Raw genomic sequence first — 25008 nt, 5'->3', positions numbered from 1 at the left:
TGATGCCAAATTGCCAACACTGTGATTGCGTCTCAGTATCCTATTTGTGTCAGTACCCCGGATTTCGTCCAGTCTCGACGAGTGACAGACATGCAGAGTCTCTTCAAGGGCGGGGCACCAAGGAACATCGGAGTCCTCGGCTGATTGCCTTTTTCAGTGCCATGACAATCTCCTGCTTCTCATGAGACCAGCCAAGAAGATAAGTCTACTATGGACAGATGGTACGGTCTTGGAGTGATAACGCACGACGCCCTGTATCTTGAGATAGGAGATCTACTTAAGACCTCGGACTCAGCTGAATTCAAGTAAGGTCGATCTCATGCACCCAGCCTGAACGAACAACACCACCAATTCCGTGAAGAATAGCCCAACAAGGGCATCACGATCAACCATCATGTCGCCGTTTTCGGATTTGCGACAACACTTCAAGGGTGCATCAACACCCCAGGAGAAACGGCTTGTCCTGAAGTTAGATTTCTTCATTCTGACCTTCTGCTGCTTAGCATACTTTATGTGAGTAATCACCTCCTCCAATATGATCAGGCAAATGCTAATATCCGACGGAACAGGAACTATTTAGACAGAGCCAGTATTACACAAGCTTACGTATCTGGAATGAGGGAGGATTTGGGACTTAAAGGTGCCCAGCTTACGGAAGTTACAACACTTTATGCGACCGCATACCTCATGTCAGTTGACAGAAGTTCTAGTCCCGAGCTCTCACAAGACACATGCTAACTTTGGTGTCTAACACAGTGGGATTGTCCCAAATAATTTGCTCTTGACTTACTTTAAGCCCAAGAGGTTCTTTCCTTTCATGATCACGACATGGGCGGTTATCACCATGCTGAATGCGGTTGCAAAGACCCCTCAACACATGATGGTGATTCGCTTCTTTCAAGGGTATTATTTCTGATACAATCACTCCTTTGCAATCACATACTAAACTTATATCGTTGTAGATATTTCGAGTCGTGCATCTTTGCCGGCACACAGTACATCCTCGGATCATGGTATACGAAGAAAGAATTAGGACAAAGAACGGGACTTTTTACTGCAAGTGGTTTGGCTGGGGGCATGTTTGGTGGTTTCCTTCAGACGGCTATCTACTCCTCCATGAATGGCCTTCACGGAATGCCGGGATGGAAGTGGCTCTTCATCGTCAGTACTTTTGCACCTCAATGATGAAAGCAACACTGACAGAACCACATCAGATTTCCGGAATTATCACTCTGCCTGTTGCCATCTACGGCTATTTCTTCTTCCCAGACACGCCGAGTACCACGACAGCGTTTTACCTTAGCGAAGAAGAGATCAAGCTTGCCCAAGAACGAGTTCCGATTCGTGAGGAGGGAGAAAAAATTCTTACCTGGTCCTTTATTTCCCGAATCATGCACTCGTGGTATTTCTACGGTTTCTGCTTCTTATGGATCCTCGGCAACACCTCCGAGTCCCAGTCGAACCAGTCCCTCCTCAACCTCTACATGCAATCTCACCCCACGGAGCATTACACTGTATTTCAACGCAACAATTATCCAACCGGCGTGCAAGCAGTCGGTGTTGTCAGTACTCTGCTGTGGGCGACTAGTACCGACATTTGGGGCCGGAGGTGGCTGTCCGGTTACTACGTCGCTTTCACGGCCATAGCGAACGCTGCTATCATCCTGGCGCCCACGTCGACTGCAGCCAAGTTTGGGGCCTACTACTGGGCAGGGTCTATTTACTGCATTCAAGCGACGTTCTTCGCGTGGGCGAATGACTCCATGCGGAACGAGTCCCCTGCTCTTAGGGCTTGCGTGATTGCCTGCATGAATGCGGCGGGTAACTGTTTTCAGGCATGGTGGCCGCTCATCTTCTTCCGAGCAGATGATGCGCCCCAATTCAGAGTGAGTAGTCAGGGGCATGCATGTGTTTCATCAAGAGTCCTCAACTGACATATTGAACAGAAAGGAATGATTGCGATGATTGCAGTTGGCATTGCAATGATGATTTGGGTCACCGTCCTCATTTTCATGGATAGGCGGCTTTCCAAGAAGCAGATTCAGGTTATTGAGGCTGTTGACGCCGACAGCCATGCAGAGGCAGGGCTTAGCGCGGTCAAGAATATTGACAGCAGAGATAAGGGCTCGACAGACAAGTAAAAATGGGCGGCTTGGGACCAATAGGATATCCTCCGTGTATCGTATCAAGTTTGCAGTCCTGGGTCTGTTCAGCCCATTACCATCTGCTTTGTTTTCATTTGTTCCAAGCTGAATGCGCAGCTTGCCAAACACTCTGTGTTGCTGGTGTATGCCCCAGCTTTTTAGGCAGGCAATCATAAGCTGACCAGCCATTGCTGTTCTTCATTGTCCCTAGCCGCATCCACTCGATAGTAACCGACGTTCAATCATTGGACTGTTCGGTTGGGTTTCCCAGAAGAGCTGCTAATGATAACATACTTCTCCACTAGCAATTCATCAGCTACCTACTTCGTACACGGGCACCGGCTAAGGCACTTTGACAGGGTATTTGAATGCACTAGTATGCTCATTCTTTATGAGAAAGACTTGTGAAGGATTCGCCTAAACTTACTAGGCTGCTTTGCCCTACGTCAACAGCCTGCCCGTTCCTAAGTGTCTTCTCAGCGTGCTCTTTGCTGAGTACCAGCTAACCCCAATCATCACATACCAAGAGGCCACATCATTGCAGTTCCATTATCGGATCTAACTACGCAGCCTTTGAAGCTGCTCAGATATTTGCGAATCTTCCGCACCAGCATAAACGGGTCTATCCTACTTCTGAGACCTATGGTATGTACAATAAATGTCTTCAATAACCTGCACAACTTTGCACATCTATGATAATGCATCGTGGCTTTCCCAATGTGAGGGGAAAGCATGCTCCACGAATACAAGCTGACAAAGTTTATTGCAGGATTGCGAGATTGTCTCTCTTTAATCCTTGTTAAAACTGTGCGTCAATAGTATTTAGTTTCCTACGAGCTTCAACTAGAAAGCTTCGAAGATGCCGCTCAAAGACGTGGCCGCTTTCTACGCAAGCTCAATCAAACCTCCGAGTACCTGGGTCGCAGTTTCGGGCATCTCAGCCCTAGTAAGTCGCGACAAAACTGTTTATGCCACTTAAACTCATCCACAAATCACAGACTGCAGCATATTTCGCGTCCGTGTGCATTTACAATCTCTTCTTTCACCCTCTTGCCAAGTATCCGGGCCCTCGCCTCGCTGCTGCAACCCCTTTATGGCTCGTATCGGCTATCATTGGAGGCAGACAGCCCGACGATACTCTCAAGCTGCACGAGAAGTATGGGCCCGTCGTCCGAACCTCTCCGAATGGTCTGTCTTACAGCGACACTCCTCAATGGAAGGAAATCTACACACCCAAGGCGGGGCAGCTCGAGTTTGCGAAGGACCAGAAATTCTTCGCCGGATTCCGGGGCAGGCACCTTATTCTCAACGCCGACAGACGTTACCATCCTTTCATCCGTAAACTACTTGCACCCGGCTTTTCTGAGAAAGCTATGAGAGAGCAAGAGGGAGTGCTGAAAGAATTTGTCGACCTCATGTTTCGGAGAGTGCAGGAAGACGGACAGAATGGCACGCAGCCAGTGGATATCCTGAAGTGGTTCAACGTGCGTGCTCTTGCCGGTCATCGAGACGTATGCTGTGCTGACCTGAATTTAGTTCCTGACTTTTGACTTCATCGGCTTTCTCAGTGAGTCTACCTCAAGCCAAGTCGCTCTTGGCCCTCATTATCTGACTCGGCCACATCAGCTTTTGGGCAGTCGTTTGATTGTCTGATAACATCTACTCTCCATATGTGGGTGAAGATGTTCCTGTCTTTGGCCAAGTTCTTCGCTTACTACCAAGCGATCTCTTACTTGCCACTCCTGCTTCGTTTCCCGGTAGGGCTGTGGTTGTTTCCACTCAAGGTCCTCTCGGATGCTAAGACCCTGACACGGCTTCAAGAGGTATGTGTTCTACAAGTGCTGTAAGGTGGGTGCAAGCGGCTAAGGAAAGTCCAACAGGAAAAGGTCAATCATCGTCTTGAGATACAGCCGACGGTGCCGGACTTTATGGACAAAATGATTGCGGCCTACAAGTCAGGCAAGATGTCTTATGACCAACTGGAGGGTAATTCGCAGCTTCTGATTGCCGGCGGAAGCGAGACAACCTCTACTCATTTGGCAGGTGAGTTGTGCGGTGCTGGTCGGCTTAACAGCAATAAGCCCCAAGAACCCCCGCTAATCCGACTGAAATCGTAGGTCTCGTTTGGCTCCTTATGACTAACCCCCGGGTCTTGGAGAAATTGTCCGCTGAGATCCGCACGGCCTTCGCGCACGAGGGTGAAATCACTTTCGCTGGCGTCAACGACTGCAAATATCTCCTAGCTTGTATCGAGGAAGGTCTTCGTATCTACCCGCCGTCACCTCAAGCACATAATCGCATCGTACCTCCCGGTGGTGCTACCATCGACGGCGAGTTCATCCCGGAAGGTGTGTCTGTTGGTGTACATATATATGTTGCAAACAGAAGTACTGCCAATTGGACCCGTCCGGACGAATTTATCCCCGAGCGCTGGCTGGGAAAAGATCCCGAGTTTGCTGGCGATAAGCGAGACGCTTCTCAACCTTTCCTGTTGGGCCCGCGGATGTGCGTTGGAAGAAACCTGGCCTACGCCGAGATCAAGGTTATCATTGCTCGGCTCGTCTGCCAGTTCGACATCGAAAATGTGACAAAAGAAGACTGGATGGATCAGAAAGTTTTCATGGCTTGGGAGAAAATGCCATTGTGGATCAAGTTGCATCCTGTTCGGAGGTAAGGAAACCACCTCAGGATTCTTCCAGAGTACCTAGTATCTTGGGTTACTTTACGCCCCGAACATGGTTCCATAGAAACATCAGACTGGGACATGTGAAGAATTCAGACAGGCTTTCACTTCCCTGTGCCGTTGACATCTAATTTTGGATTTACATCGCTTCGTCTACTTTCTGTTCTAGCGTAGCTACAACCTGATCACATTGCCATCCTCAATGCAAGCATCTTGCCAATATCCGGAGTGCCCAAACCCGTGACAGCGTCCCAGCCGGGAGCAGTGGGCCAAGACGCGTTTGGCACAAGTTTGGCCCCAAATTGAGGCGGGAACTGCTGACTTCCAAAAGCAGTCGTCCCCGTGCACCCAGTGGACGCACCAACCTTCACGTCATTAATGGCTTGGAGTCCAGCGCCATACAGCCATGGGTTGATGAACCCCATCGGAGGTTTTCCGGCTTGGATGAGAGCGGCATTCACCATACCAACCGTGCCAGCCCAGATCGGTGCCGCTGCACTCGTTCCTTGGAAGCCGCCAAGCTGACCACCGGTGAAGAACGTCGCATTGAAGCTTTGAGCGCTCACGTCTGGGAAGCCTCTGCCCGACGCACTGAAGAGGCCCTGGAAGTTGTTGCCAACCGTCTTGAGGTACGGAGGAACAGCTTGGTCTTGGTATGCTGGCCTGGCGAACTTGTCCGAAAATCCACCGCTCGAGAAAGGGAACGCTTGTTCAGGAGCTACGTTCTTTGTTCCACCGACGCCGGTGACGAAGGGGCATACCGCGGGGAAGACTGGGTTGAAGCGTGTACTGGCGGTGCCGTCGTTGGTCACACAAGTATTTCCTGGCCCAGAGTCTCCCGAAGCAGCGAACATGGTGACGCCTCGAGCACCAAGGGCACCGAACTGATTGCAAATCTGCTGAATGTAGCCGTCAGGCAGGGATTGTTCGTTCTCGCCAAAGCTTGTGGTTATAGTATGAGGGAGCTGATCATCAGGAAGCTTGAGCATGGCATCGAGCCAGATGAGCCATGGCTCCGTGGTATCCCCAGGTTGACCTCCCAACTCCAGCTTGATGGGACCATCACCAGCGACGGCGGTGACAATGTTAGGCACGGGGTTCGAGAGAGACGCAGTGTACTGCATGTCAAAGTTCAACTCGGCATTCGACAACTGATTCTGATCCTGGCTTGTGACGCCGCCATTGATGCTTAGAAAGGAGAAGTTGACCCCGGCGGACAGCGGGTCGATATTCTTCGCGAAGAGGGCGAAGTCTGCGAATTTTGGGACCTGACTTTGCGAGGCATATACACCGAGACCACGAGCTTTGCTGACAGGAACGTTTGCAGGGACATTGTAGAGTGCTCTGACACAGCTGGGTGTGACGGTTCGGTTGCACGTCGCGTCAACTTGGGCTCGGGACACTGACGGTGGGGGATCGACGGCTGCGGCTGATCTCCACAGAGGCTCGTTGGTCACCCCAGAGAAGGCTCTCTTGTGCTTGCGAAGCTCCTCTGACGGTAACGCGTCGTCGGTGTTCGGAGCTTGGGGTCCTTGATGCATCATCGGATGCGAACAAAATCGTGTCGTCGGGGATATTAGCGATATCTTGGCCTTCAACTCCAACGGCAACGAATACTCTAGGGTCCTTAAGACCTCTTTTCCACTGTCGCCATGTTTGAACCAAGAATACTTGGCGCCTAGCAGCCTATTGGCTTTCTCAACCGTAGTGGTAACTCTGATCCAGTGGCCATCGCTTGCAATCGCGGATTGATCGAGACGTCCCTGATCCAAGAGCCAATTGACCACCATATCCCGAGACCCATCGTCAGGCATGAGAAGGGCTTGAGCCTCCTCTCTCGAAAGATGCTTCCCATACAACTCATGGCCGGGCGTCGAGACGCTATACAGTGCCTTGTGTACGTGATCGGTTCGGTCAACGGCTATAGACAGTTGGAATTGATGTTGAGGATCGGCGAGTCGTGATTGCGTCCATCCTATCGGCAACTCCTTGATGTATTCGACCTGCACTTGTCTGGATGGGAGTGCCTCAGTGAGAGTGGCGCATAAGAAAATAATTACTGATGATACCAGCATCTTGAAGTATCGGGTCGTGCCCGGCACAGTAGCCCTAGGCAAATTAGAGAACGCGCGAAAAAGGGACGAGCACCAAAGCAGTATCCACCGGTGGGATGAGAAAACCAGACAACACGTACTATAATATGAACCTCTATTCAAGAAAAAAAACCACAGGGAAATTCACCCGTGCTATTCCGCGTGGGGCCTGCGCCGCGCGCATGTTTCGCAGCTCGCACGTCTCGGAGTCGACAGAAAAATCCTGAGAAAACTCAATTTGGCCCAAGCCAACGATCGCGAAAGTCGCCGGTGTAATGGGAGCAAACGTCTTCCAGAACCCCCACAACGACGCTCGCGGGCGCGATCTTTGTCATCTGACATTGGGAGTCTCAGGACATCAGCGCCGATTGCCTGACAAGGGGTTCGTCGATCCATCGGATGGACGGTTCATGCGTGTTGTCTGCGCTGTTGTGAGCAGTCGAGCATTGTTGTACTCGGACCTCCCGATGCGATGGCAACGTGCCTGGCGCTAGACCCCGGAGTTTAAGGATGTTCCCGCCCACGGCATGTTCGAGACAGTGGCGCGGCAAACATTATGTGTCCCCAGATCTAACCCTCGAATTGGCCCATAATATTTCGTCGGGTTCCAAAGGTAGGTAGGGATCCTCATCGCCCACGATTTGGAAGCCTAAGCGCAGGAACATTCATCTAATGATTAGGCGGCCACTAAGCATACTTCCGTTCCCGCGGATTCCACGGATCAGCTGGTTTGCTGCACGCAAGTGCGCTTCGGATCTAAACTGCACTCAGCTCAGGGTTGACATTTACTGTGACCCACGATTCAGTCGACGCTAACTGTTACGGCACCTGGAAGGGCAAGGAAACTCATCTCTCGACCTAGACAGCAATGACCATAAACTGGTTGCGACCACGTTGGCATGCACGCAACTCAGTCAGGTTCCGTTACTTATTGATACGTTCATTGATTTGGCATCACAACCCGGCGTTAATCGGAGAATAGGGGGACTGACTAGTCGTTCGGGATGTTTAAGCTTTCACTACGCCCCTAGTTGCAGCAAAGTACGCGCAATATTTTTAGTATTTTCAATTCAAACCGCAGCCTAGCAGACTTGCGACGGGGAAGGTCCTTGTCCTTACCCAACTCTAAACCTATTGATGGTTCGGCAATGGTGGCCTCGATGGGACATTTCGGACCCAACGTCCACTGCGTCTCGGTTTGTTTGATAAAAAAGGCTTCTTCCGAAGTCTTCGCGTTTCGCTTGGCGGGCCTTAGGGTGTTCTCTAATTGCTATCTTGTTGGCCCGAACATCAACGCGAATACGATACCCACAATTAGATGTTTCCTAACTCAAATTCTTGTGTCGTTTGCAAACGACTCGGCCTCATTTCTGGGCTCGTTATAGGCTAAATAACGTCCGCGGAATTACGTTGGGTGAGGGCTGGCCTTATTGCGATTCACTTCAGGAATTCGATACTCGCTGCCCCTCTCCCTCCTGACAGTTGCCCAGAAGTCATATCCTCGGTCTCTCATCCTTGTCTTCCGCTCCTCCCTCTCCCGATTGTCGATTCGCTGCCGCCGGCGTTCCCTCCTTTTCTCGGGAACAACCTTCTTAACGCCTGACCACGCGAAAACGATAACCGTCTTGCCGCCCTTGTATCCACTTCGCACGACCTCCTGAACGCGTGAACTAAAGGCGCCAACAAGCGCGGCTACGATGAGGAAGATAGAGACTGGCAATGAGATTGCCCCAATATCTCTCAGCGAAGGAAGAGTGCCTTTGTCACTATCCCAGTCCGTGGTGTTCATGCCGAAGAGGCCCGTAAAGAAGGATAACGGCAGAAAGATGACGGTAAACGTCGTGAAGATCATGACCGACAAATTTTGTGATGATGCGAGCTCGGTTTGGAGACGGGACCAACGAACCTCGTCTACTTGAGCCTGACGCTGAACCATTTCGAGAAGTTTCTCGTACTGTGAAATTCATATAAGCAGGTGCATAGAATTTTAAGCGTTTGTCACAGTACTCACATCGTTGCGTGTTGTGTCTACCCGTTTTAGCATTTCGGCCGTCTGACTTCGGTATTCGTCCAACTTGCCAAGAGCTTCCTCAAGGTACATCCTCCCATTCCGGGTCTGCATCTTCAGTTCTTCGCTCTCAAATATGCTCTTCATGTTTTTGACTGCTGCATCCTGCGCTTCGAAGAGTCTCTCGAGCGATTTCAACTCGTCTTCCAAGTCTCGGAGCTCCATTAGTGCGGATGTGTTTTCTCGATTCTCGCGCTCGGCCTCTTGAAGCTCTCTCTTGTGACGCTTCTTGATGGACTCAGGTCGATTGCTTTCCGAGTCGGAATCTACGCCTGCATCTTTGAAAGTCTGCATGCGAAAGCGCTTCAATGAAGAGGTCATGCGTTCGGTCTATACTAGTTAGCGAGGGCTGTAAGCAGAAGATGACAGAAATGGTCCTCACAAGCATGCTTATCGCCTCCTCAAAGATTCTGAAGATTTCCAAGTCAGGATGCGAAGCTCGATCGAGCAGTACGGTGACAGCGTGTAAGACGACGAATGCCGCCAGGTCAAGCGCATTTTCGCAACGACCTGTCAAGTCGCCATTGAGTTCGTTATAGACACTATTTCTCAAGTCTGCTTGACCGAACAGAGGGCCCTCCTTTGCTTTAGATTCTCGCTTCGAGAAGAATGTCGTCAAGGTTTCTATTGACCCGTTAACACCATCGTCAGTCAATGCGCTAATCCCATGAAAACTCACTTTTGTCAATGGCCCATAGCCATAGCTGGTCGACCATGAGAACTTTTCCATCTTTGATAACCTCTTCCAGATCCTCAGTCTCATCGTCGCTGTCACTTTCCTCTTCCAGCAGTCCAGTACTTGAAGGCGACAGCCTGTCAAATGGACTCCCGGTGGATCCGAGGGTCTGCCTCCTCGTCAAGGTCATCAGTTCCCGATTAGCACCACCAGAAGCCCGGTCTTTAGTCAGCTTGTAAAGCATCTGGTCATCATCGCGCGCCCACGTATCTCTCAGCGACGGGTACGCGAACTGGTCTAACGTGCGTCGGTAGTTAAGTGGAGGGTCGTAGCCGATATACTCCCATATCATCCTCAACTCTGGAGACTCAAGGCCGGCTATCTCGCAGGGAACGGGACGTGCCCGACCATGTTGCATACGACGCAGGATAAACTTTCTCCGTTGAAGAACGTCGATGTAGGTGTCAAAATGCAGGTAAGGCATGTATAAGTACAGGTAAGAGGATGACGGCCCAGCTGCAGGGCTGACGCGACCAGAGAGATTGGGCGATGGGTTTGGAGAAGGAGCTGGAGATCGCGTCAGTATAGATCATCATGCTCATTCAAAGTTGTCGGGTCTTTACCTGAGCCGGCGGGTATATAGCTGCAAGTCGGCTTCACGAAGGATGCTTGCGACTGAGAGTGCCTTCCGATGACATGCTTTGCCGTCCAATTATCCTTGTTGAAAACCTTTGCAAAACTTGAATCATGGGGATTCGCAAGCACTCTGAACACATCCTGGAACAATCTGGTCAGAGAGAACCTTACACATGATTCTTTCGGGCATACCTTGACCCAGGAGGGATTCGTGTAAGGGGTATGAATCCACATGAACTTCCTTGCCAAAGGATCGGGCCTAGAGAATCCAGCAGCTGCTGTCAAATCTTCCATGGCCGAGACCCGAGACTGTCTATCTTGACGCCTGGATAGAGGCTCTGAGTGGCTCTTTTCGACGCCGATCTCCGCAGCAGGTCCTAGTCCTGACCCAGGGTCTGGCGTTTTGGGTGACAATTCCAACTCTGTCGGATCAGATCTCGTACTCTCGGCGTTGCTACTCCGGCTCGATGGGCGGTTGAATCCTGGCGGTGAAAGTGGTGGGACAGTGAGGGAACCCATCCGCCTCATTGAATCAACTGGCAAAGAGTTGGAACCTCCAGCCATTGGGGGCCTAGTTACAACAATTGGGGGTGACCCTTGGCTCTCCGAATCGGAAGTCCTCGGTGGACTCCCGGCGTTCGAAGGTGACCTGAATAGCCTGTTTCCCAGCTCTTGCAACCCTGGCAGAATACCAAGGCCACTGCTACTTTGCTGTGAATCCTCTTGACTTTGTGAGTGAGGGACAGGATCTGATCTTGGCCGAAGCGTCGTTCTCCTCAGGCGCTCTTCCAAACATCTCTCTGGGCCCTTTTCCAGAAACTCCTCAAGATGAAGTTTCGTAAAGTAAAGTCGGATATCAGACTCCACTTGCGCATCCGGATCATCGTAAAAGCCAATGATCTCAACCTTCACGTGCTTCTTGAGGCTAAGAGGTGTGTGGATGTACTCAGAGCTGAGATCGGTGGCCTTTTTGACCGCGGCAGCAAGTTCCGTCAAGTAGCTGCCCATGATTTCGGTGTTTCCTTGTCCAAATGATGCGCAGTTGGCGTGTTCACTATCGAGGGCAAAAACACGCTCTTGGCGGACACCGACGAGTGAAGACTTGATAGAGACAATGGGAGCACCGAATCGGACTTCCTTGGCGGTGCCGTGATTTTTCGACCCTGACCCGGAAAGTTGGGAGTCGATTGTCTCATAAAATGTCCAAATCCTCAGCTCACTTGCAATAGTTGCAAAGTCCTCGTGCATCCGCAGGAGTGGTTTGTGACCTAGTCTAAGTTCATCGGAGATAGAATGCGGCAAGGGACGTTGAAGCCTCAACAGGCGTTGAATGCTGTCTTTCAGGTTGTTCATGGAAAGATAACTTGATCCGCGATGCGGAGTAGCTGAGGGAAAATTATCAATAGGCTGAATCATACGAGAGGTTCATGGGACTCACCAAAGAATGTGGCGCCATGGCAGTTGTACATAAAAGGCTTGTAGTGTGGATTCTTGGTGGCTCTCAGAAGAGCCAACTCGACTACCAAACCTCCAACACTGTGTGCTACGAAGAATAGGGGACGAGATCGTTGCTAAACACCATTCAGTTCTGCTCAAACCCACGAAGTAAGTGCTACTCACGTTTCCGTATCTGACGCTCCAAACCTGCTCGATCAAGTCGTCCGCCAAGTCTTCCAACGTCACCCCTTCAACCAATTCTCGATGCCGATAAAGTAGCACTCTGGCCTTGCTGACTTCTTTCCTGATACCCTGCCGCACCCAAAGATGCGCTGCCTTTGGAAGATGTCGATTGATCGTCGGAGATAATATGCTGGCCCCGGCAAGCTGCTTCACGGCAGTCGGCGGCAAATCCTCACCGGGTCTCCCGAAGTATCCCTCCGGAAGTGGGTCGCGGGCCCAAGTCTCGACGGGATCTGCGCCGGGACACGGAACGCAAACAATGTCAACCAAGGTATCATTGTAACCAGGTCCATTTACATCGCCATCGATATGTGCAAAACCAGGATTCGGGTCCAAGTGCGAGGATCTGCTGTGCGGTCGTGGTGTCTCCGGCTGCCCGTAATGTGTCTCCTCTGACGTCTGGTGTAGGGTAGAGTCGCGCGGTCGGACGCGATCCGGGCTGTCGTCTACAGCGGATGCGACCTCATCTAGGGCCGCAATTTCCGTCTCATGTGTCCAATCTTTTGACGGCTCCATGATGAATTGGTTTCTTCAAAACATCTATCTCGTCGCAATATTTCGCAGGAGAGGATAAGCAAGAAAATGAAGAGGCTGAAGCCTGTCACGAAATTACGCCTGTAGCGGATATGGCCGCCGCAAATATGCCCCAGAGCTGATGAAAACCCCGGTCCATTTTGGTCATCGGTCGCGTAGGCATCAGCCAGCCGCCTATTGCTTATGCACCTCAATCGACCAACAGGGCGACCAACCCCGGTAGCTTCGCCTGCAGGTTGACCACCAGTTAGGCGTTTTTAGTGAGATGTGTGCCTGTGAAGTCTCGGCAAAAGTGCCGATTAACTCTCAACTGCGTGAGACGGAAGACTTCCAGCTTCCTCAATAGGAGAACAGCGACTGAGACTCTGTGAAACTTCGCATTCAATTCAGAAACTGCCGTCTTAGTTTCGCGTCGTACGACTGCGGACAATAGAAACGCCTCACCCGCCCTTTCAGTTGGTGCTGATTGAGGCTGACGGGAGACACCCATCTTAGTCACAGCCGCCGTCGCATTTTTGGTGGCTTTATTGACCAGGTGACGGGCCGAAGCTGACCAAGAGGATCTAGCGTCGCCGATCCGTCTGCAAGTCACCTCGTGTCACACGCAATGTGGATGGGTGACTTGCTGCAGATGTCAGGCTGAGCTGCGGTTTGCAAGTCGTTCCGCAATCCGATTAAATATCTGTCTTTCCTCACGTTGGAACTCCCCAAGTGGCAATTTGTTGGTTTCTTCATTTTGACAGAAAATCGCACCGTCATAGCTCAATAGTTCACAACGAAGCAATTCAAGGCGTGGTTCTTGAAACCGACACCAATTAAAAGAAACACCGGGCTCTTGCGCAGTGCCAGGGCGCGAGAGCAAAATCGAGTCAATCCAAAATGATTCATATATGCAATGATCGATAGTTAGAATAATTAAGTCGGGCTAGTGATGGCGAATTATGATGACTTTGATTTACATTTTAACAATGATACACCCTCAACAACATGGCAGCAGTTCAGCAACAACTTTGATTAAATAGAATGATACCCGTGGACATCGCATTCAATTCGTATCCACAAAAAACGATCTCTTAGCAGTATAAGGCATCCTCAACTTTGATATATATTCTTTACGTCTGAAAATACCCCGGATTTACGGGCTAGACATGCGCCAGAACCGCAGTTCATCTCGTTCACTCTCCTACGTTGCCACCTTATCTCAGCGATTTCGTCCAATCTTCTCGGCTCCGTGCCGGATCAATAAGGGCTTAGAAGGCGAAAGTGGTGAGCTATGTGACCTGAAAGCAGCTATGAAGTGCTGCTCGCATTGACAAAACCAAGACCTCTGCAAAATCCTCCGGGACAAGTTTGCCGTATGGGATACCGAGAATCGTCGCATCTTCGGCCGTTGATGTATCTGTGCGCAGCTGCAGCCAAGCGGGTTCTCTCCGTTGACCAGAGACGTACGTAGGTGAAGAGCGTCAAAAGGCCGTTCAGTCGGTCTGTGTATGGGGTTCAACCACTCGACAGCGCGTCACAGCGCCAATTTTAGAATGACAGTATTTCGCCCGTACCCCATGTCCCTCCCGAGTTTCGTATCGTCTATCACTTCTGTTTCTTTTTTCGACTTGACAACATCGTTTAATCTTCAAGGCGCCTAGAGAGGTGACATTTTCGGGCATCACTCAAAATCTTATTGACCAGACGCATACCGATTCAGATGAAGATTTGCCGAGAGCTTGTTTGAACCATCTTCGATTTCCCCAATCCCTTCTGAATCTCTGCGCAAATGTCGGCCGCGGACCTAGACTCGAATGCGTGGTATATCGTTACTTCACAACGCTACGTCAACGTCTCCCAGCCCATCGATTCCTGTCTGCAACTCACAAGAGATGGCCCAAGAGTATCTTCATGCGATGAGAAGCGCTTCATGGCGTGGCAGTTCGAGCCGGTCGAGTCCAAGAAGGGGCGATATGTGATGAGGATGAATGCAACAAGCGTGCGACAGCAGCTCTCCGTGTGTTGGGACTCCGATGAAACAGATGATGGAAAGACAGTTGGATGCATGCGAAGGACGAATGCTGAAGACCCTCAGCTATGGGACATTGTTGATAGGGGAGACGGCACATACGACTTTCTCAACGCTGCAAACGGGACCGGGCGTGTCCTCGATGTCCATCAGGGCTCGAACCTGTTTATGGCGAGCAAAGTTGAAGAGACCGGCGACAACAACAGTTCTAGTTCTGCTCAACGATGGATTATGACAAGCGATAGGCCTGTCAACAACCGCGTTTACTCAACTGTTTACCAGTCAGAGGTAAGCTGTGTTCCTTCGCGCAGCTTCAAGCAGTGGGTGATGAAGGACCTCGCTAATTCTCGCAGCCAACTTTCTTCCCGCCGATACCTGGGTTTCCCACGAGCCCTAACGGCCCTATCGGTCCCAATGGAGATATTTCACGAGCCGGTCTCTCGTCGAGCGCGGCAGCCGGCATCGGTATCGGGGCTGCTATCGGCGGCATCGCTCTGGCGGGGACTGCGGCTTTGTTGTGGAGAAAGAGGAGATCCCCCAAGAACATTGTCACAGACCAAGAACCGCAGTACCAAGAAGTCGAGCGCGAACGCGCTTATAGCCCAAAGCCCCCGAACTACATGGAGAGTCAACGGGCGGCTGAAGCAGAAGCGAACCAAGTATTTGAGGCGCCATACGAGGACCCTGTTCATGAAGTGCCAACAGACGACCTTGCCAACCGCCACGAACTGCCCTGAGCCTATGGATGGAGGACTCCACAACGGAGTTAGAGGGAGGTGGGTATTAATCAGAAATTGTTCTTTTAAAGGCGTCGAGTCGCTATCACATATTACCACAACTGTAATCTAGTAAATAATCCAGACAGGAACTGGCGGAGTACGGTAATACAGTCTTGTTCAAAGAGCGATTAAACCGCGTGATAAGCTGTAGATTTGTCCGTCTACTGTAACTTGGGCCTGTCGGCGTGCTCCCCCGGAACTCCGAACATGATCGGCGAGAATGCCGATGACGTGGGAAATTGTATTTCTTGAAGACAATGATGGAGACCCGAGGCCAAGATCAATGAGAGGTTGATATGAGTATTAAAATGACCAGACTAAGATTTTCAAGAATTGACCTTGAGTGTGTGTTGAGAGTCTTCCGGTGTCTTCGCATCGAGGAGTCGGTGAAAAGGCTCGGATTGTGAGGGACGACCTCGATGCGAGAGAGGTACGTATCTTTCACCCCACTATGACGGGGTCGGCTTGAAAGCCGGACGCGGGGTCCTTCGAGACGCGGGGCAGTTCGCAAACGCGAGGAGTTCGTCGATGACAAAAGCTCGAACATAAGAGGCTCATATCCCCTTGCCTAAGATAGCACACGACTATCGTAGCATTGCAGCCCAACATCCAATCCATTAATTATCCTGAAAATGGCTTCCTGGTCCGAGAAAAAGTCACAAAACCGCACCCTGCAGATTCTCGACGCTGCTACCAAGGGGCAATATGGCGTTCTCGGTGTCGTCATGTAAGCTCTTCGTTGTTGTCTAATAAGAGCTTGAAAATGTCTAATCATAGCCCAGCTACAACATCGAGCAGCTTACTGCTGTAGTTAAAGCGGCCGAGGCAAAGAAATCGCCCATCCTGATTCTGCTATTCCCCTCAGCTGTGACGCAGCTCCCCACTCTCGCTTGGGCCGTAGCGGCAGCCATCAAGTCATCCAGCGTACCAATCGCGTTGCACCTCGACCACGCCCAGGATGAGAACCAGATCAGAGAAATTGCCGGCAACTTACCGTTCGATTCTATCATGGTCGACATGAGTCACTACGATCACGAAGAGAATTTGGCCAAGACCAAGGTTCTTACCCGCGTCTGCCACGACCACGGCATCGCGGTTGAGGCCGAGAGTGGACGCATCAACGGCGGCGAGGATGGTATTGCGGACACCGGTGATCTGGAGGGTAAGACGCAAAATCTCTTTCATGTTCAGACACCTAGCTGACCGGTTCGTGTAGCTCTTTTCACCAGCCCTGAGGAGGTGGAGGATTTCATCAATGCCGAGATCGACCTTTTGGCCCCCAGCATCGGCAATATCCACGGCGACTATGGCCCTAAAGGTCCCCAGCTGGACTATGAGAGACTTGCTAAGGTCAACAAGCAAATCGACAACCGCGTGTTGATGGCACTGCACGGAACGAACGACTTCTCTCCTGAAATCATGAAGCGCTGCATCGAAAACGGCGCGATCAAGCTGAACGTGAACAAGCTGCTACTAGAGGCCTGGAACATCCATCTTAAGCAGAATGTAAACAAGCCGTTTACGCAACTGATTGAGGACGGCATAGAGATATTGCAAAAGGAAACTGAAAAGTGGATCGATATTTGTGGCAGTGGAGGCAAGGCGTAGTAGGTAGTGCGCTGGCCAGTACATTCAACACAACTAGAACATCGGAAAGGAAGAAACATACATAACATGCTTAGCCAGGTACCTGCCTAAACATGTATGATCGGGACGGTGAGGACATTGCAAAGGGATGTTGGACAAGCAACAAAAATGTGCCAAAAAGATACCATGCGGCCAGTGTGGATTGAACACACGACCTTCAGATTAAGTGAATGAAGTTAACTTCAGTCTGACGCTCTCCCAACTGAGCTATGTCCGCCGCCGGTTGATGTTAAACCACAAGGTCACAATTGAGATTATGCATCATTGCTAGGGTTGCAAGCCCTACGAGGTGTTGGGCCCACTTCTTGCGACCAGATGGTCTCCATGGCCGACCAAGCGACGTGGAAGTATTCTAAGCTGGGCTAAAGATTGTATCGGTTCTTTCTCTCTCTGTAATAGATATAAAACACCCAACTTCAATGGTTTCCCGATAGTATGTTCAAATGACTGACTTGGAAGACAGATTGTTGACAGCGCGGTCATGAACGCAGTCTCCACAATGCATGCCTTCAACTCATCCATGAGTCCATCAATATTAAGTCTTGACCACCACTCAGAGTAACTTTCAATACAGTAACGATTGACGTCGTCTTGAATTTTGGATTATTGGTATGGTGGGGGGTTGATGCTACCTGGTCGACGAGGTTCGCGAAAAGAACTCTCCGTAACCTTATTCATTACGCACGCTGGCTCAAAACGTATCCAAACGCTTCGTCCAATATCCTCAGTCCCTCATCAATATCCTCTGGTGAAACAGTCACAGGGGGTGCCAGTCGGAACACGCCACCCATTCCAGGCAAGTTGACAATGTTGCATGACAGACCCAGCTCCATGGCTCTGTCAGAGACAGCCTGCCCCAATTCCGACCCAGGAGCCTTTGTCTTCGCGTCTGAGATGATCTCAATACCCTGCAAGAGACCGCGACCGCGGACATCTCCAATGCACCAGTACTTCTCCTGAAGCTTCAGCAGGCCCGCGCGGAGCTGCTCACCGCGTTCAGTGGCCTTCTGGCAGATGTTGTCGCGCACGACAATCTCAAGAACCTTATTGCCGACAGCAGCTGTGAGAGGATCGTTGAGATGGGTCGTGAGCCACAGGAAATTTGCGTTCTTGCACCCTTGCGCGACGTCCGCTGTGGTGCTGACGGACGCGAGGGGAAGACCGCAACCAAGAGTCTTGGACAGGCAGAGAATATCGGGGACTGCGTCGTCGTGCTCAAAGGCAAACATCTGACCCGTACGTCCCACGCCGGTCTGCGCCTCATCGAGAATGAAAAGCATCCCGCGCTTGTGGCACTCGTCGCGCAGGCGCCTCAAGTAGCCCTTGGGAAGGTCGAGGATGCCGCCGGTGGAGAGAATAGGCTCCATGATGAACGCAGCCAAGGATCCGACGCTTTGCCTGTCAATCATTGACCAACCAAAGTCCATCTCTGTCTCCCAATCATAAGACCCGTCCGGTTTGCGGAAGATGGAGCGGTAGGCGTAGGGTGCGGGGAAGGCGAGTTGGCCGGGCATGGCGGGGCCGCCGTTTTTGCGGCCGGCGGAGTAGGTTGCGGAGCCGGAGCCGGATGTGAGACCGTGGTAGCTGGCGGACATGGCGACGATTTCGAACTTGCCAGTGTGGAGCTTGGCCATCTTGATCGCGGCCTCCGTTGTCTCCGATCCGGTGTTGAGAAAAAAGGACTACGGTCTGAGTCAGCGACTATCACAAAAATGAAGGATGAGCCGACGAACCTTTTCAAGAGGCGCAGGAAGAAGCTTGCCGAGTCTCTCAGCGAGATCAGCGACCGGCTGTGTGATCATGTTGCTGAGCAGGTGGTCCAGCTCAGCAACATACTTCTGGACGACTTCAACGATTTCAGGGTGGGAGTGGCCCAAAAGGGAGCTCATTTGGCCGGACGTGAAGTCCAAAATTTGGCGACCCTCCGCGTCGTACAACTTGGTTCCCTTGGCCTTGGTGATGATGATGGGTGAGTATGGGACGCCCGTAGACATCAAATACTTGTCGGTCTTGGCCCAGAAGGCCGCGGTGCTTTCGGAAGCCATGACGAGGGGAGTGGTATCGATGCTCTAATGTTCTATGAGAAGGCGCAAAGTGTCTCAATGAGTTGCACGGGATAAATCAAGCCTTCTTCGACCTTGAGTATTTATTCTCGTGATAAGAGTTCAAAGTCTCGATTGGTTTACCGCGGGAAGCGGGGCATTGCGGGGCCGGGCACCAGTTGCCCGTGGTGAACCAATTCAAGCTCCGCGGAGCAAGATTGCGCCTGGTTAAGTCTGCCTCGGAAAACTTAATTGTTCATTCGAAGCATAATCAACGATGATTATTGAATCATTCTCCCCCCATCTTCGATTTTCGTAGGTCGATATTTCACCCTCAACGTTGCTCCAATATGTCGGAGAAGCCATTGGTTGCATAGCGGAACAACGGTTAGAATTGACGTGGTATGACCGCCGCGAACCTTGTCTTCCACGGTTATCAACAAGGGAAAGAGAAGAAAAAAAGCACACAAAGATGACGAAAATAACATTGTTTCCCTCTAGCTCCAGCTCATTCTTTTGACTTGGATTTCGCGAAGCAAAAGTCTAGAGACTCCCGAGCTCATTCGCGTCGCAGACATTCATCGGTCTCCGTCGAAATCTTCATGTCAGAATAGGTATGGCTTTACCTGTGATCCAAAACTAGTGTAGGCGCTTTTTCCCATGGGAAAGAATGCGGATTTCAAACATTATTACCCATAGTGCTGTTGCCTGCAGATGGCATCCACAAAGCCAATGCAGGGTACCTTGGTTGCCTGGTAATCAGCAGGGTTAACAGGAAGGGGGTCAACGCTAACAACACTAGCTCGTGATGTATCTCAGCACTCGGGTGACCAAAAAAAGGGCCGCTTCCTTAGCTACCCCTAACTTCAACACTTACACTTCCGTAACGAGGGGTAGGAAAAGGACTGAAGAATATTCAACAAATACCTTACTCTCTGAAGAATAATTCAGTATTGATAAATATCGTTTTTCTGAAGCTGGGCGTAATGAAATAGTAAGAGCAAAAAGGTGCGCTCAAAAGTCGTCCGTTTATTCTGTCACCCAAGTGCTCAGGCACCTGAGGCTGGGCACATGCCCGCAGTTCATCCCCGCCAACGCTGCCAGGCTTACCTAGTAGGTATGTAAAAAGCTCATCCATATCAACAGATATTGCCACTTTGTTCCCATTCAGATGATTCTTGATTGTATCTCACTCTACAAATCTATGCCTGTGCATAGACTCATTGCTCAGTATGCATTGCGAAGAGGTGCATCAACTTGATCCCGACGGCGATGTCGAACTCATTCTACGTAATCCAAATGCGCCTTTCGCAGTTTGGGATGAATCTGAAGATGCTGTTGTGCAGCACCTGAACGCATGGTATGCTGTTTGTATTTGAAATGCTAGGATGCTCTAATGACTGATTATACTACAGCGATCAAAAGCTTCCGGTCATAGCAAAATACTCGTCGTATTATCTTGACTGGTTCGACGATGCGAAGCAAGTATCAATTTTCCCGCCGGAGCTGCTGAACATTGACAACCCTTTCGACATGGACGGTTTTGGCAAACCGCCCCCGTGCAGGTTTCTTCTTTCCTCTCGACATCTCATGTTAGCCTCGTCCATCTTCAACAAGAAACTTTCAGGCCCTTGGAAAGAATCTCTTAAAGATCCTGTTGAGCGGGTGCGACACATTGAGACAACGGAGTGGGATGTCGATGCTCTACTGATACTTTTTCAAATCATACACGGAAAGCACAGTCATGTTCCACGTTTTGTGGACCTCGAAATGTTGGCCAAGATAGCAACCTTGGTTGACTACTATGATTGCCACGAAGCTGTCCAACTGTATGGAGACATGTGGATCGACGGCATCAAAAACGACCTTCCTACCCAGTGCAACCGTGAGCTAGTTTTGTGGATACTGGTGTCTTGGGTTTCTCAAAAGAGAACATCTTCAACCAAGTCACGAGAACAGCCATTCTTGAAAGCAAAGGCCCTGTTCCCACGCTCGAGCTGCCCATCCCTCAATTACTCATCGGTATGTTTTCATGCTGCGCCAAACGATCCAACATGGGTATTGACAATCACAGACACAATCGAAACTCAGAGGATACAGCTGATACGTCCGGTCGCTGCTCAGCTTCAAAATCTTCTTGACTCGTTACGGAATGGCACAGTCGGCTGCAACTATGAATGTTCTGCGATACTGCTGGGACATTTAACCAAGCAAATGTACTCTCATGATTTACTGGAGCTTTTGTCGGACCATACATGTATAGGCTACGGGATCTCAGATACAAGGACTGCTCTGCGTACCTTTCGTTCCCCAAGGTGGCCAAAGTATAACATTTCTGGGGCTACCTGTGCCAGTCATCCATGTAGACTGGTAGACGAGATCTTGACTGGTGCATGCTCAAGCTTTGACGAGAAGCATGAAGGGTTACGTCTGGATGATGTTCAACCTTAAATCTGCCATCCTTCATCAGGGCTGAGAAGAAGATCACAATAAAAAGTCTAAGTCTAGCGGGTAGCTGCAACGTAGGTACATGTTCATCCAGCAGTAAATCCCAGATCGAGTGATTGTAGCATAGAAGAAAACTGTTAATGGAAGCTGATTATCAGAGTCAAAGCTGATAGCTCTTCCAAGCCTTTCCCCACGCCACCAGCCCTTGGATCTTGATGTTGTCACTCAGCAGCTTCTGTGTCACTGATGGGTATCATACCCCATGTTTAGCATCAGTATAAACCAAAGGCTGAGCGGAGCAACATCTAATTTATAATCTAGGATTTGGTCTTCGCAGACAGCAATTCGCATAAAAGAGGCTTCTTTTGCCACAATGTGTAAACCTTCATTTTATTCCAGTCGAAAGATTCATGGGTCAATCGGACATCGAAGTTCACGAACAGAGATGCCAAAAGCTACAAAGAATTAGCATATGTTGCCGGGGAGAATGACCAGCCAGCCTGTAAATAACAGTACGTTGAAGTAACGAGTATGTTACTAACCAATCGAAGTTCATGCATAGCAAGATCCTTAGAAATTGACGTCAGCCCAAGGTATCCAGGAAAGCATCGAGGGCTCAAACCTTTCCAATGCAATTGAATGGTCCCATTAGAAACGGCTTAGCCATGTCCAGTTGGTCGTTCTCGAATTCGGGGTCACGAAGCCATCGTTGCGGGTGGAACTCAAGGGGTTTCTTGAAATATAGTTTCTGAGTGTGCATAGATAGAAAGTGGATGCCAACAATTGTGCCTCCAGGTATCCATTCTCCCGCCACCCGTGCACCTCCTTTTGGAATCACTCGAGGTAACATGATTGGTAGCGGCGGATGTAGACGAAGCTATCGGCAGGTTAACGAGGACGTCCTTCGACTTTCATGCAAGCAGTCAGTAGCATTAACGCAAACCTACCCCTTCTTGGATCACTGCTTGCAAGTACGGCAGACTTGCCAATGCCTCAAGTGACATATCTTCGGATGTTGAAAATCTCAGACGAACCTCCTTCGTAACCTTCTCTAGATGTTGTGGATTCTGAAGAAGATAAAAGGTGATTGCGGAAAGTGCTGAAGCAATGGTTTCTGTTCCCGCCGTCATGAAAAGGAACCCATTGGCGTACTGTTCTTCCATTGTGAGGCTTTCTGATTCCTTCTCCATTCCGAGGATTCTAGACCATAGATCCGGATGTTTAGGCTCTCGCTTTAGTCGTCTTTCGACGCGCTCAGCGCAATACATCCAGTTTTCGATCTGCTTCCTCTGGACAGCCGGATTGTACTTGAGGAAAGCGTCTGCCAGCAGCCTCGCCGCTCGACTGTGGGTCTTGACCCCCAAGAGGAAAGTCGCAGCTTTCACAGAGCCAAAGATAGACTCGACCCATGGAGAACACTCCCCTTCTTCAAGCATATTGAGGTCTTCGTTAAACGTCAAGTCGCCCATGATGTCAAATGTCGTGCAGTTGAAGTACTTTACCATGTCGATTGTATTGCCGGCGCCAGCCTTTCCCGCCAACTTGTCAACAAACTTCTCAGCCCATCGATGGAAGATAGGTTGCTGGTCTATGAGCGCTGTGTTACTGAATGATCGGGCAAGAACCTTTCGTTGCCGGGCATGTATCGAATGGTCTCTGGCTGTGATGAGATTGCTCACATCCGTGAAGGCGAAGATTTTTGAGTAGAACACTGGTTCCTTGATGATGCCGCCTTCTCTTGAGACGTTGAACCCATGAATGTCCTTCCATACTCCGTCCCCGCCCGCAAAGGAAAGTACGCTTGGTGCTACTCTGACGATTGGTCCATACTTCCTATGGAGCGCTGGCCGGTCGATGTTATCTGTGCCATTGACAATAGACCAGATTTCGAATATGTTGGAAAAGGCACGATACTTCGGTCCAGGAAATTTGCTTAATGGGCCGAAAAAGGCACTGTAAAAGACGGTGATAGTTTTGTATACAATGCAAAGGATCAAGAAAGCGATAGTCGCATTCGACAACTCAGAGCGGATCATCGCAATAGCAAACGAAGATTTAGGCATCGTCACCTCTACGGCAAGGTCTGACTATCCTAGAGTCTCTTTGATGTTTGTCTTATCTTATGTCTACATCTTCGTCATTTGCACTATGGGAGTTAGGTGACCAGGAATCCTTGTGCAACTCGTCGGAACAGAGGTCCCGCCAGGGGGCACTGCCGGACGGGGAGAAACGGATAGTCACCCCGGGGGCTGATCTCCAGATTAGGCAGTTGATTATAGTTTGAGAAGTGCCGATAAAATCGGATGTTCGATTATAGTTTGGTAAAGCCCGATGAAATGGAAACGTGGATCTTCGGCCAGTTCCATTTCACATCATCCACAAGATCTTCGATTTGATTGGACCGGTTTTCACGCGAATCATTCGTATTCTGGATGGATCGACTTCCCAAAATGCCTTGCCCGATGATCTTTACGTGCATCCTATGTGGCTGGTCGCCATAGGGACAGTCAGAATGTTTTTAGTGATCCAAATTCAACATCCAATCGGCCGCATGGTCTCTAATGCGGGGACTAACGTCAAGACTGATTATTGATGATGGTCTTTTTGTTAACTATGCGCTGGTGATATCTAAGAAGGCGGCTGCAATCCGCCTCAAGGAAACACTGATACTAGGTTTCAGTTGGGCAGCCAGCCTTCAGAGTGCATAACTAGCTGTGCCGTAGATGAATCAAATTTGCATGCATTCAATCTACGGACCGAGGCTCACCTCGATTATTGCACAGTCCCCTTTTCTGTCTCCCTGTGCTTTCCATACTTTCGCGATACTCAATCTCTCATCGGCGGCTTTGATCAAGGATTCCCATTGCCCGAGAGTTCGCTCTTTTGCATTGTGCATCATCATCATAACAATGTCTGCGTGATTGATGAACCATTCGCTATCCTCGCCATGAAGATCTGGGGCAATCATGTCTTCGATTAGTATGCGAGACTTTTGATCCATCGCCTCGCATATCATCTTCAGAATATTGGCACCGATAGCATCCGAGTGATCATGTAATACGCGCCGCATGAAGTACACATCAGCTCCCATGACGGGCTGCGGATGGAATGCGTTGTGTATCTGCCACTCGATAGGCAATCCAGAGTCTTTGTAGGTTGACCTGCCGAGGAGGATAGGTCCCTCGAGATCCTGTACGATAAACTTGAGCTTGGGGTTTGCTTTGGCGATTTCACTTGAGACGTGTCCACTTCCCCCGCCTACATCCACTATAAGAGCTCCGGGTTGAAGGTCTTGAAATGGATATAGTGCGAGGCTTGATGCATAAGATCCTGTGAAAGGGGTCATTCCAAGGGAAAATCGGCGGCCTCGATCTGGATCTTGCTTGTAGTAGTAATCGAATGATTCTAGATCAGCTGGGGCATAGTCAGTCTCTTGGGCATTATCAAAGATCCAGTTCATTCAACATACTTTGGAACGCCCTTGAGAAGGCGCTCTTTCTGTTGTCTACCTTGAAATCGTTCTCTTTCATCGTGGAAGACAAGGCTGATCCCGCGCGGAATATATCA

At 50.2% G+C, this 25008-nt stretch overlaps 10 protein-coding genes across 10 annotated transcripts; 5 read left to right on the top strand and 5 right to left on the bottom strand.

Moving 5' to 3' along the window:
• Positions 1–394: 394 nt before the first annotated feature.
• liz1-5 (Pantothenate transporter liz1) lies at positions 395–2141 on the top strand (the record flags this gene model as incomplete). Its single annotated transcript, XM_066152635.1, has 5 exons — positions 395–513; positions 570–689; positions 963–1161; positions 1215–1886; positions 1947–2141. 5 exons carry the CDS (start codon positions 395–397, stop codon positions 2139–2141), a joined length of 1305 nt encoding a protein of 434 aa, XP_066008003.1.
• Positions 2142–3003: 862 nt separating this feature from the next.
• On the top strand, positions 3004–4818 carry avnA-0 (Averantin hydroxylase; the record flags this gene model as incomplete). Its single annotated transcript, XM_032030866.1, has 6 exons — positions 3004–3090; positions 3143–3628; positions 3681–3711; positions 3771–3967; positions 4025–4187; positions 4262–4818. 6 exons carry the CDS (start codon positions 3004–3006, stop codon positions 4816–4818), a joined length of 1521 nt encoding a protein of 506 aa, XP_031889672.1.
• Positions 4819–5012: 194 nt separating this feature from the next.
• sed3 (Tripeptidyl-peptidase sed3) lies at positions 5013–6902 on the bottom strand (the record flags this gene model as incomplete). The annotated part of the gene is made up of 1 exon (XM_032030865.2): positions 5013–6902. The coding sequence occupies one exon, from the start codon at positions 6900–6902 to the stop codon at positions 5013–5015; it is 1890 nt and encodes a 629-aa protein (XP_031889671.2).
• Positions 6903–8325: 1423 nt separating this feature from the next.
• Positions 8326–12496, bottom strand: CGGC5_v012054 (Protein SERAC1; the record flags this gene model as incomplete). Its single annotated transcript, XM_032030864.1, has 8 exons — positions 8326–8874; positions 8932–9318; positions 9371–9612; positions 9668–10231; positions 10288–10441; positions 10493–11685; positions 11739–11871; positions 11921–12496. 8 exons carry the CDS (start codon positions 12494–12496, stop codon positions 8326–8328), a joined length of 3798 nt encoding a protein of 1265 aa, XP_031889674.1.
• Positions 12497–14285: 1789 nt separating this feature from the next.
• CGGC5_v012053 (uncharacterized protein) lies at positions 14286–15262 on the top strand (the record flags this gene model as incomplete). Its single annotated transcript, XM_032030863.1, has 2 exons — positions 14286–14813; positions 14879–15262. The coding sequence occupies 2 exons, from the start codon at positions 14286–14288 to the stop codon at positions 15260–15262; spliced, it is 912 nt and encodes a 303-aa protein (XP_031889673.1).
• Positions 15263–15936: 674 nt separating this feature from the next.
• Positions 15937–16912, top strand: CGGC5_v012052 (putative fructose-bisphosphate aldolase; the record flags this gene model as incomplete). The annotated part of the gene is made up of 3 exons (XM_032030860.1): positions 15937–16031; positions 16087–16466; positions 16521–16912. The coding sequence occupies 3 exons, from the start codon at positions 15937–15939 to the stop codon at positions 16910–16912; spliced, it is 867 nt and encodes a 288-aa protein (XP_031889880.1).
• A 716-nt stretch (positions 16913–17628) lies between these two features.
• Positions 17629–18996, bottom strand: dgdA (2,2-dialkylglycine decarboxylase; the record flags this gene model as incomplete). Its single annotated transcript, XM_032030859.1, has 2 exons — positions 17629–18633; positions 18685–18996. The coding sequence occupies 2 exons, from the start codon at positions 18994–18996 to the stop codon at positions 17629–17631; spliced, it is 1317 nt and encodes a 438-aa protein (XP_031889879.1).
• Positions 18997–19979: 983 nt separating this feature from the next.
• On the top strand, positions 19980–21097 carry CGGC5_v012050 (uncharacterized protein; the record flags this gene model as incomplete). The annotated part of the gene is made up of 5 exons (XM_032030858.2): positions 19980–19987; positions 20040–20110; positions 20308–20353; positions 20409–21015; positions 21068–21097. 5 exons carry the CDS (start codon positions 19980–19982, stop codon positions 21095–21097), a joined length of 762 nt encoding a protein of 253 aa, XP_031889878.2.
• A 661-nt stretch (positions 21098–21758) lies between these two features.
• On the bottom strand, positions 21759–23504 carry rdc4 (Cytochrome P450 monooxygenase rdc4; the record flags this gene model as incomplete). Its single annotated transcript, XM_032030857.2, has 4 exons — positions 21759–21896; positions 21984–22010; positions 22064–22189; positions 22389–23504. 4 exons carry the CDS (start codon positions 23502–23504, stop codon positions 21759–21761), a joined length of 1407 nt encoding a protein of 468 aa, XP_031889877.2.
• A 686-nt stretch (positions 23505–24190) lies between these two features.
• On the bottom strand, positions 24191–24971 carry aflP (Sterigmatocystin 8-O-methyltransferase; the record flags this gene model as incomplete). The annotated part of the gene is made up of 2 exons (XM_032030856.1): positions 24191–24855; positions 24911–24971. The coding sequence occupies 2 exons, from the start codon at positions 24969–24971 to the stop codon at positions 24191–24193; spliced, it is 726 nt and encodes a 241-aa protein (XP_031889876.1).
• Positions 24972–25008: the final 37 nt, after the last annotated feature.

This window comes from Colletotrichum fructicola, assembly GCF_000319635.2.
Source record: "Colletotrichum fructicola Nara gc5 chromosome Unknown KSG_Nara_v1_contig07, whole genome shotgun sequence".
NCBI classification, from domain to species: Eukaryota; Fungi; Ascomycota; class Sordariomycetes; order Glomerellales; family Glomerellaceae; genus Colletotrichum; species Colletotrichum fructicola.
Note: the sequence above shows the minus strand (reverse complement) of the source record. Positions and strands in the feature narration are given on the sequence as shown.